Source organism: Galeopterus variegatus, unplaced genomic scaffold (genome assembly GCF_000696425.1).
Source record: "Galeopterus variegatus unplaced genomic scaffold, G_variegatus-3.0.2 Scaffold4582, whole genome shotgun sequence".
Classification (NCBI taxonomy): Eukaryota; Metazoa; Chordata; class Mammalia; order Dermoptera; family Cynocephalidae; genus Galeopterus; species Galeopterus variegatus.
In genome coordinates, this window is record NW_007730693.1 from 103558 (window position 1) to 116206 (window position 12649).

Genomic DNA, 12649 nt, shown 5'->3' on the forward strand with positions numbered 1-12649 from the left:
TCATGAAAGGAGCTTGGACCACATGTTGCTACTAATTGTAGTCACTGCAAGGTCAGAAGGGTTTTAAGCAGGGGAGTAACATGCCAATTTTGTGTTTCATGTAGGTCATTCTGACAGCTGCTTGGAGGCAGGGAATAAATTAGTTTCAAGAAATAAATGATGATGGCTTACATGGGGACAGTGGTAGTGTGGCTGGAGAAGAAACGAATTTGACTAGAAGGTAAAATTAGCCTGCCTTAAAAAGGGTATGGAATTTGAAAGAGGTGATTGCCTGTTACAAACTCAGAGTAAAAAAAGGTTTTCGTATTTCACACTTGGAATGTATCACCTGGCCTCTCTAATTTATATTACATTACAATTATCACCTATTGGTTTTAAAAGTAGCTCTGCAAGGGAAGAGGAAGTGTTTCGTTTTGTTTTACAGTGTTGAGACTCTTGTGGCAGTCTTGTCATATGAAGACCATTTCAACTACTTTCTAACTTTGTGAGATATTATTCTAAAACAAAAATCTTAAAAGCAAAGTTTATTGTTTACAAATTCCTAGTGAATTTTACTGCTTCAAAAATTCAGTAATAACTGAAAATGACTAGTCTTTGGAACCTTTCCTTTTGCTTTTGGGGTGTACAGAAACCTGTTTGATGTCCCAGCTTAGAGCCTTTGTCCTGCAGAAATGATGTGCTACTCATGCACCAAATGACATCATACATGAAAGGCCCAGCTGCTTTTTTTCACCAGTCAGTTATCTTTCATAAACCCCAAGGTAAAGTCCACACAATGGCTGTGGTCTTTGGACTGTCATATATTTGGAAATGTGCATCTGCACAAATACAATTCTCAAAGCTATGTCTTCTACAGAAAGATATGTCATGGAGCATCTGTATTTCATTAAGAAATACACTTTATTAAGAGTTTCAATAGGTTTTGCTATTAAAAATATACGTACCATAATATGGATATTAATGTGTGATTTTTATCCCCATAAAATACTGGGATGGATAAGATTAAAAGTGTTTAAACTGAGGGCTGGCCCGGTGGCGCACTGGATAAGTGCGCCGCTTGGGAAGCGCGGCGGGCGCTCCCGCCCGAGGGTTCGGATCCCACATGCGGACCGGTTCCCGCTCACTGGCTGAGCGAGGCGCGGGAGCAGCGCCGAGGGTTGCGATCCCGTTGCCGGACACGGAAAAAGACAAAAGACAAAAAAAAAAAAGTGTTTAAACTGAAAAGTATCCCAACTTAGCATGTACAACAATAGCTAAAATGAGCATCAATAAAAGACACTTTGGTTGTTACGGTGTTTCTGCAGAAAGGTATTCTGTCAGCTTTAAATCACAATTATACAACTTTAGCTAGTCTGTACAATTAAGAACTATTGGCTTATATCACTGCAAAGTCTCTTTAAGGTTTGGATTGATCAGGATCACAGACCTGTTTTTCTGCTGATCCCTTGGTTCTGCCTTTCTCCATATTTTGGTTTATTCTCATGTTGACATTGTTAAAAATGACTGTCAGGAGCAATTGAAACACGGTGCTTTCTTATTCAAATACAGGCAGAGAGCCTCAGCTCTCAAAATCCATAAAACAAGCCTTTTTGAGATGAGGATCTGGACCTACTGGTAGTGCTGGGGAAGAAGTCATTCTGATCTAAACCACATGGCTCTTACACGATGTCAGCAGTGTGTTCTCAAAAACAAAACAAAACAAAACAAAACTGGGTGCTGACAGGAAATGAGAAGGCAGGTTGGATACTGAGTAGCAATAAATGTCCATTACAAGGATTAAAAGATTCATAAACAGGAGTGCATTTCTAAATGTACAATTGCCAAGGAAAATAGATCTTTATTCTTTAAGGGAATTAATTTTCCTGTGACTTCATGTGTCTTTTTAAGAAATCACTTTAGCATCTACATCTTACTTGCTTCATTTATTTGCTCCTTTTTTAAAATTCTTTTTATATTAATCATTATTTGTATAGTCCTGATTAATTTTTTCTTTTCTAATTCCTTTGATTTTTTAATCATAAAATTTTAGATTTATTACATGCCTCACGTAAATATTTTTTTTGTTCCATAATTATGATTTTATTATTTATTTTTATTTGTTTTATTGAAACATGATTGATTGTACCTATATGTGGGGTACAGCATTGAATATTGATATCTATGTGCAATATGTGACATTTAAATCAGGATAATTAGTATGTTCAACATTACACAATGTGATCATTTTTTGTGGCCCTTTACCAATTTCTCACACACATTAGTGTTCATTTATTTGAAAATAAGTTACCTTAGGGAAAATCATTTCCTTTTGTGCTTGTTTCTCTTTGGCTATTGTGCAACTTATTTAATTCTTTTTTTTTTTTTTTTTTTTTTTTTTGGCACACAAGGAAAGGAATTGTCACATCTTGAGTAAAGAATATGAGAAATACTTTTAAAGTTGTACTAGGAACATGAAAAAAGTAAACAACTGTCAAAAAGAAAAAAGAAAAAAGCCTGCAGAATCCCTGTAGATGGCAGTAGATTTATTTGCAATAAAATGTGTTAGCAGACATTTTTGGCACTTTCAGGCAGCATATTAAGCAGCTTTCCACCACATCTCATCAGAAGCTTTTGCTGTGGCCACATTGAGAATACAAACACTTTTTAAGTGCACTTACTTTCAATATTTTAGTAGTTATAGGAGGTATCTTTATACATCACATAGTCCAGAAGTATAATTTTATTGAAGAGAATACTGAGGTTCAGGGGAGCTAAGTAAACTGCCTGAGGTCACACAAGTGGAAGAAGATAGCTTACATTATTACAGAAATACAGTGTTAGCCTACAAGTTTGCAGTAAACAATTATTAGGAAAATCTCTGAGACAAAACTTGGTGCCTGTCTTAGTGGAAAACCTTGATGTTTTTCTTTTCTCTGGATAAAGATGAGCTATAGGCCTTCTGGTATAAGTTAGCTAGATAAATCTAATGTCTCCCATTTTCCTTCTTTGTCATAATTGATGACTTTGAAATAATATGAACATCTTAATCAAGAGAAGACATTATAATGGCTACTGATTTGGCTTGTCAGGTAAATTATCTGGCTTTCTTAGAAAATGAGAATTGCACATTGGCATGATATTTGTGAGAATAAATTAGTAAACATTTAATTAGTTTTTAAAAAACTTATTGTAAAGGCATATTTAAGTTTGTCAGTTTTACTAATAAAGTCATTGTATTAGTTATCTATTACTGCAGAACAACACCCATTCATTATCTTAAAGTTTCTGTGGGTCAGGAAACTGTGCATGGGTCCTTTGCTATACAACCAATCACAAGGCCGCAATTAAGGTGTCAAAATAGGATCCACAATCTCATCTGAGGACTCAACTGAGGAAGGATCCTCTTCCAAGCACCCTCAGTGATTGATGGCACCAATCAGATCCTGTGGTCTGTTGGACTGAGGACCTCATTTCTCCCTTTATGCTTGCTGGAAGCCTTGCCAGTTCCATGTAATCTGGGCCTCTCCTATACTACAGCTTGCTTCATCAAAGCGTGCAAGCCACAAAGGCAATAAATAGAGTCTGCTAGCAGGATAGAAGTCATAACATTTTGTAACTTAATCACAGATATGAGATCTCATTACCTCTGCCATATTTTATTGGTTAGAACCAGTTACTTGTGCAGACTACACTCAAGGGGAGGAGGTTAAATGAGCACGAATACCAGAATGCTATGATAATTGGGAACCATATCAGAAGCTGCCTATTATAGTTCAAAAGTAACCTTTCCAATATGCCTGTCAGTATACCTATTATTCTAAGAGAACCACAGTAGATTTCCACAGCCTAAAGTTCACAGCCTAAAAACATGCTTAGCAGTAGCTTTCCATATAGAAACACTAATGCAATAGAAAGAAAAAGGAAGATTTTAAGCTAGTTTTGCTGTATTTAAAGCTCCATAATATACTCAGTTTAGCAATAATGCTATGCTGGAAACTATTTATAATCTATGATTTCTTATTTCCCCAAAGATAATTAAACATATTTATTAATGAGATTTGAAATACATCTATTTTTTAACATTTGTCTTTAATATTTGGTAAGCAATTAATTTATCAGTTTTTCTAATTGCTGTGATTTATTACTGTTTCTAGCTCCATGCACTCACTCACTCTCTCTCTCTCTCTCTCTCTCTCTCTCTCTCTCTCTCTCTCTCTCTCTCTCTCTCTCTCTCTCTCTCTCTCTCTCTCTCTCTCTCTCTCTCTCTCTCTCTCTCTCTCTCTCTCTCTCTCTCTCTCTCTCTCTCTCTCTCTCTCTCTCTCTCTCTCTCTCTCTCTCTCTCTCTCTCTCTATATATATATATATATATATATATATATATATAATTTTATGTATGTATATTAAAGCAAGCTCATGTAAGTCATAAAGACCATTACATGATTTGAGAAACGTATTTTAAATAGTCCCAAAATTCACTTCTGTCAAAGGAATCTGGGAATATATGTCTTAGTAGTCTTATCTGTGGGATGTCTGCTGTGAACAGAATACTATATATTCCTTTTGCCATTTAATAAATTTATCAGTAAACCAGAAGCACAGAGAAATTAATTTATATGTGGATCTTATTTTTAATGAACCTCTGATTGTAAATGGCTATGGAAAGAGGAAAGGTATTGTTGTGAGGATTTTACTATGCTGTGTGATATTTTAGAGTATATTACTCTGATAAAATGTTAAGAAAGCCTGTTACACAGAAATTTTATTCATAATGCATATGCACTAATCTTGATAAAATGAAAAAGTAAAAACTTTGCCCCATCAAGTATTCATTAATTCAGGAAACCTTTATGGAGCATCTACTGCATCCCAGGTACTGTGCTAGATGCTATGCAGGATATCTAAATGCAGATGAGCTCTCAAATATCTTCTTAGGATGGAATATATCCTCAGATGTAATTAGTAGGTAGAAAATGATGGTAACAATGAGATATGTAAAAGAAAGATTTCCAATTTAAAGCAGTAATTTCCTATGATATATTTAGACTAAATGCAGTGTTTCACCACAACTGGTTTTAACTAACTGAAGCTGTTAAGCCAACATGAACACTGAGCATTTATCAACGTTAGTTGATAAAAGAATGAGAGTTTTGAGTGACCCCAGGATGTCTGACCATTACCAGGAACACTGAAGACTCTTTTCTGACCAGTGAACAAGGGGACTTGTTGTTAACTAATCTTGTATACATTTATGGACCCTTGTGACCTATTCAGAAAGCAAACAAAAATTCTTAATTAGCATAGCCACCAAAAACTTCCACCACTTCTGTAGCTCATAGTATTTCCTGAAATTTTTCCCTAAGAAAAATACTTGTGGAATTTTTTCTCTGGTGTGTGTTTTCTTGCCTGGCAAATCAGTAAACTCTGTGCTCACTTTGATGATCACAGTAATGGTTCTGGTCTTTTCTTTATTATTCAACACCCAGGTTTTGGAAATCAGAGTAAAAACATTTATCTTTTAAAGCCTAAATTTATCTGTAAGAGATGAGATCAAGAATATCCAAAAGTACTTCAAGGCAAAAGAATGGTGTACACGACAGCACCAAAATTGGTATAATTTAATAAATGTTTTTGCTATAGCTCAAAAAAAAAAAAAAACATATCTCTATCAGAAGGAAGATAAATCAGAAACAAACAAGGAAGAAAGAATATTAGAGAGTCAAAGGTTGACAGTGCTCTTCCAGGGTCCAGAGTTGTGAGAGCATTGAGCCAAGAACTTTATCAAGAGGCCAGAGACAGAGGCAAGGGGAATTAAAAAACATGTCCCCATGCACTGACTCCACCTAAGTGATATTCCTTTTGTCTTCTGTGTAGATTTGTCTGCAACACTCTTGGTCAAATGTGCCTTTCTAGGTTTGAAGTTTGAAGGTTTGAAGCCCAATAATTCTCACCCCTTAATAAATGATGTCTCCTTCCTGGTGAGAAAGATACAGAATTAGCAAATTATGCCACTTTCTATTATTTTTAATAAGATGACATTAAGATACGTGTGCACATTTTGCATGTGACTACAAATATATATTGCAACAAATGGAACATGTAATATTTGCAAGGTTTATGTAAAATTCTTACAAATGACCCAGCCAATTGTGCAGATAAACCCAGAAAAGCAGGGAGAATACAGTATAAATGTATTTACCAAATACTGGTAAAGTATAATATCTTTCATATTTTTACATAAAAATAACTATAAATAGTAGTTCAAATAGTAGTTCTCCTATTGTTTTATGTACTCCAACAGATCATCTTGCACAGCTTTCATGTCAGAGAGTTAGGTGAAAGTAGTGTGGTACATGAAAAACTCTGTTCCCCCAGAGTACATTGTCACTGGATTCCTCTAGTCTCTGACCCTATCAACAACAGGGTCAAGGAGACTATAGTTCTCAGGATGCATAGAACCATTATTAGTGTCTTAGTTCATTCAGGCTGCTATACCAAAGAGCCATTGTGGCTTACCAACAACAGACATTTATTTCTCACAGTTCTGGAGGTTGGAAGCCGAGGTCAGGGTGCCAGTATGATCAGGTTCTGGTGAGGACCCTCTTCCAGGTTACAGACTGCCAACTTCTCATTGTATCCTCACATAGTGAAAAGAAACTGAGCTAACTATTTGTCCTCTTCTTGTAAGGGCACTAATTCTATTTGTGCCTGCTGCACCATCATGACCTAATAACCTTCCAAAGATCCCAACTCCAAAAACCTATCACATTGGGTTGAGATTTCAACATATGAATTGAAGGGCGCAGAGGGACACAAACATTAAGACCATAATAATTAGCAAGAACCTACATCCCAATCCCACTATGCTGCAATACTTCCTAACCGTATTTCCTGACACCAGTCTTCCCTTCTTCTAGGAGTAGCTTTTTCTAAATATATGTTAAAATGCAGCAGCAGATGGCAGGATTATTTCTCTGGAACTTAGAAAAGCAGCATCCTTACAGCAGAGGGATGGCTGCTCTTCTATTTAGCACAAAACCTGAGTGTCTGTGGGTCTCAGCAATCTTCTTTTCATAAAAATGCAATGGTTAAAAATAATTTTTCTCACTACAGACTCATCAACCTTATAATAGAAATTTCACCAAAATTCCAGCAGAAATTTGACTGTAAGCATTATTTTTTTATCTTGTGACTTATTTATCTTTTTCTAAATCCTCATAGATTGTGTTGTTGGGAATTGTGAAACAGCTTTCTAGCCCAGTGACATTTTAATCAAGACACCCCCAAATTTTTTTAAAACAAAATTAATTTGTGTTCATAATATTAATTTGTTACTCTGTGCACTACTTTCCCTAGCTCAGGTTTGTGAATGAAAATATAAATGCTGTAAGGCAGAGAGTTTTCCTTTATCGAGCTCCTATTTATTAAGACAATATTTGACTATATCTTCAAAATTAAGTTAAAACTCTAAGTTGTAAGTAATTAGAGTTCCTAGTACTACAACAAGGTAGAGATGTTATATTATAAAACAGAATTTGTATATTGAAAATTACATTTAAATATGTACTCTATCTGGTCTTTTTCCTCAAACTGTCTTTACTTTCACCCACTGGTCATAATAAAATATTCAAACTAAACTTGGAACACGTGGGAAAAAAAATCTTAATAACAGTACAATTACATAGGCCATGAAATAGCAATGTTGTCATAAAAAAGATATAATTATGACAGAGCATTGGGTAAGATTTTGCCTTAAATTGGTGGAGAAAATATAGCCAACATAAACATGCCTCTTTACCAAGTGGTATCTAAGGGATTCTAGTGAAAATAGTAAGTGATATCTTAGCAATAAAGTTCATTGTTAGCTTTCTTATTATATATTTTATTTCTTCATTATAAAATAGAGATGAATGTTCAAGAAATATTGTATCTCTAATCACAATGTGTTATAAAACAGAGCATTTGCAAATATCCCCCCCCATCACCTTCTTTTAATACAATGGAATTTTTATGCAGATTGATGTAATATAAAAGTAAAGTTCTCTGAAAAAAATTATATGTTGAGTGACTGTAAATAATGGACACAACAGTAAATATAAATACCTGCTATTGATCCAGGAATTTATGTAATTCCAAGGAAAGATTTCCTATGAAAATTAATTATATTAGTTTGCTAAATGTATGTAAGTTTAATTTGTTATTACATTTTAAAATCACTATTATGATAACATGGTTACCAAGAATGTACAGCTTAACTACTGCTCATATCAACTTTCATAATTTCAGGTGCAAATTATGTTTTTCCAACTATTCAGTAATTACCAAACTAAAAACTTAATAAGAGTTTAATAGTCTGCTAGATTCCAATTTTTTTTACCAAAAGTGGAAGCCAACAAGAATAGCCAAATTAAAAGTCAAAGATAATTATGATAGTATTAATGAAGCAAAACCCTGTAATTTTTTTTCTTGCCATAGAACATATTAAGCTCTTCTAAATTCATGCAGTGAAACAAAATTTTATGCCCATTTTCATGTGACTATGTAATATTCAGAGCTGCAGTTTCAGGTTTGTAAAATAGAAGCAGCATGGTCTTTAAAGGGCAGATGATCAGGAACAAATCTTATGAGGTACTAACAAAAAGAGCATGTACAGAATGCTGACCAAAATGCATTAAAAAAATAATAGGAAACAGAATGCATTATGTTTTTCTCTGCATTAATAAGAATCATAATTTATAGATAAAATGCAATGTACATTAAATTGCAATACAGATAACAGACAACCTGTTCATTGTCAGCAGAAATAGAAAATGATGACATATTTTTCTTTTGGTTCATTGACAGCTCTGTTCAGCTGAAAACTATTTTGGGGAGTTTTAAATAAACATCATTTAGCATTTCCAAACAGGTGTATTCATAACACCAGAATTTTGGACAGCCATAGATAGTATTTTTGCAGAAACAGTAATGAAGAGAAACTGGGCTGAGTTAAAGAATTGATATTCTAGACACAGTTTGGTCACATACTAGGTGTGTGACTTTTACACAAGTCACTTACCCTCTCTGACCCTCTGTTTTTATATCAGCGGATTGCAGCAATGGATGTCACATTTTTATATGATACTTTATATCCATCGATTGAAATACTGGATTCTGAGTATGCAGAATTAATAGTGTGATCATTCATCCATCCATCTACCATTCATCCTTTAACAGAAATGTGTATGGATACTTTTCAGGTACAGGGCAAATTGCTGCAAATATAGCTGTTTCAGCTCACAGTCTCTTCAACAACCTGACAGATCACCAGATAGATATGAAGAAACTGTAGATGGAAATCCTCCTCCTTGATTCCCACTGCTAATTAAAGTTAACAACCACGGAGGAAACTGTTCCCTGATTTTGGCAAGTCACTGTGCCATTAAAGGTATAATTTTTACAGTCTTTTTATGGAAGTTTTATTACCTCCTACCAATCTGCTACTTTAAAAGTATTTCACTTTGTTGAATAATTTAAATGGAAGTCTAAGTGGGAGAGCAAGCTGATAGCAGTGAAGATGGAAGGAATCGTTTAGTGAAAGATGTATTTTAGAGACAGAATTGATAGAATTTGTTGAAAAAGATGGTTTCTGATTTGAGCGAATGGGTGCTTTGTGTACCACTTCTTGAAATGAAGAAGATGTGTTGGGTTGGAGAGGGTAGAGATTTTTTAAAAATTCAGCTTGGATTATGTTAAGTTTGAAATGTCTATGAAATAGACATTCTGCAGCTGAGAAGAAGGATCAGAGCTGCATTTGCAACTTTGGGAATTGTATATATACAGATGGTATATAAGGCCAGAGGAATAGATGAGGTTACCTTAGGAGAGAGTTCAGAGAACAGAGTGAAGGGAGGGAAGGATGGAGGGAAGGAGAAAAGGAGCAGAGAAAAGGAGAAGAAAGGAGAAAGGAGAGGATAGGAGAAGCGTTATGAGTAGGAGTAGCATATGGTGTTCTTTACATTTGGTGAGAATCTTTATTCATACTATAAAGCCTTTTTGGTCGTTCAGAACCTAGAAACAGTTATTTAAATAGATAAACTAAAATAATTGATGACACAGAAGATTACACTTATCAATCTAAACTCTGTCCTTCAACCTGCACTATAACCATCAAGAGATTCATTAATGAAAAAAACACTTCAATGCATATTTCATACATATACAGAGTTACATTTATAAGAGTAACTTTAAAGTATTCTGGCCTATGTATTAATAGTCCATTAATGCACTTCTCAGGAGATTGAAGTCATTTGGTCTTCAACGTTTCATGTCTTATAGTTCACTTGGGGCTTAGATTAATTTCATTTTTATATGTCATTTTTTGGCTCACATATTCCTGCAATGTATTTAATCAAGCCAGTTTTTCATGAAGGAAACTCTGTTGAAAAGTACAAATCATAAGATAAGTTTAAATTTTATCTAAATGGACTAAAATTGAAAATATTATCTTTGGGAAGCTTTTCAGTGAATTTATAAATTGAAAAAAAGAGTGTACCCCAAGTCTCTGCTTTTACAGGAAGGGACCTATGTTCTCACATAAAAATAAAAATAAAGAAAAAAAAACTTTGAAAGAGGGAATAGGTATGATGATGATCTAAATTTGACTAATATACAACAATTTGACCTTTTCCTATAGCCCTATGAATTAGGACATGAAAGTTGTCAGAATTCTAGAAATCATCATCAGTAGTTGCCCCTTCCTTCTCTCTCCTATCCAGTAGAAACTGAATTCTATAATCTTCTTTCCACATATCTTCCATACCTGTTGAGTCCTTTCTACTTCCATTGGGTCTTCCTTGGATTGGATAACCCACCATCATTTTCCTGGACTGAATTCTCTTCTTACTGATATTCCTGCTTCTGTCTTAACCCCTTCAATTCCTTCTTTCTGCTCCATGACATTTGTACCAGTTCTTCCACTTCCACTGCAACCCTAGTCCAAGCCACCTGCATCTCATGCCTGTGTGATTGCAACAGCCTCCTCCTAACCAGTCTCCCTGTTTCAGGTCTGCATAAAACTGATCATGTTATCTCATTGCTCAAAACCCTTCAATGGCATCTCATTTCAATTATATTAACATCTAGACTCCTTACTTCTGGCCTTTGTGTATGCCCCTGACCTCATTTCCTTCAGCGTTTCCCTAATTCAAAATCTCCATCCACACTGACTTTCTTTCTTAACCGCAAACCACCAAACTCCTTGACATCTCAAAGCTTTTGCTTAAAAGCTCTTCACATATAGTCTTTAAAGTGACTTCTTTTTTCTCATCAATCTGATCTCTGAGTACTCAAATCCTTTCCCCTTCATACTCTACATCTTAATAGTATATTCTAGTTCATTTTTCTTGAAATTATTTTGGATGATAATGTGAGCTGTGGCCTCTGTCTACCAAGTTTCAAGCATTGGCTTTTCTACCTACTAGCTGATGACCTTGGGCAACTGATTTAATCTCTATTTTCTGTAAAATAGTATAATAATACCTCATAAGGCCATTATTAAATGACTTAAACCTCAAGTTCATAGAACAATGCCTAGCTCATCATTATTATTAGTTGCAGCTGTAGTATAATCAATGTTAACATATACTCATATCTCTTTAAATACAGGTCTGTTTAGTTTGTCCACTTCTGTAACCACAATATCTGAACACAGTCTGGTATTCCATAGTAGATCCTCAATAAATGGATGACCCACTGTTACCTGACTAGTGACCTAAAAAGGGCAGCTCTGATTAAAGAAATTTAAATTTTAAATGTTTTTAAACATTGTGGAAAAAATTACTCTGACATTCTGCCTTTGGCTCCAGTTGAAAATTCCTAAATGACAAATAATCTGCCCTCAAACAGCAAATTTCAGTTACTGTGATTTGGATACATAGGAAGTCTCAGGTCCCATAAAATCAACTGGAATCAGTACAGTCATGAGAATTAGCATGAAGCAGACCACAGGGGAACTTAACCTCCAGCCTTGAGGTCGGTATTAGGAACAAAAACACCAGATTCAGATAGAATTGAAAGTATTTAGCCAGGTTACCTGGGTCAGAACTAGAGAGGGCTACTGGCAGTGACCCAGTGATGTAGAGAGAGCTTCCTGGGGCTTTCAGTGCTTAGGATTAGCTCAGAAGTGGGACAGAGCCCGCCCTGCTGGTGAGAAGCACGAGATCATGTGAGTATTTCCATCTTGGCCTCTGCTGGTAAAGTACAAAGCAGGGAAGAAAATCAGATGCAGACCACAATTACTCTTCTTAAGTATTGTTCATATTAATTGAATATTTCAGATTTGGATAATACTGACAACACCCCATTTTCATTTCGGTACTAAGATCTTTATGTTAAGATCAAGTATCATATATTGATTTTTCCTGCATATTATTAGGAAATTTTGTCCAAATTAAGTACATTATCATAAGCCGTGAAGTGGAAGGGGCATTAAGATTTCTTACTTTCCACTGCTTGCCTCAAATAAATGATCTTATCTCAGATTTCAATGAACATTTACACAAGGAAATGCAGTCTATCTTTTCACACCATAAACTTGTACGTCTGTATGCCGTTCGCTGTGTTTGTAAACCATAACGAGTGTTATAGGATACTGTATTTGGCTTTTGGCAGGCTTTTTTTTTTTTTTTTTTTT

The 12649-nt window shown here is 35.0% G+C and overlaps 1 protein-coding gene across 1 annotated transcript in view; it reads left to right on the forward strand.

Annotated features, from left to right (window-relative positions):
• The first annotated feature begins 12132 nt into the window (after window positions 1-12132).
• The window catches only part of YIPF7 (Yip1 domain family, member 7), a 24479-nt gene continuing 23962 nt past the window's right edge, over window positions 12133-12649 (forward strand). The window contains 1 exon segment of the mRNA XM_008587902.1: window positions 12133-12181. Coding sequence (XP_008586124.1) covers window positions 12180-12181 — 2 coding nt within the window. The 5' untranslated portion in view covers window positions 12133-12179.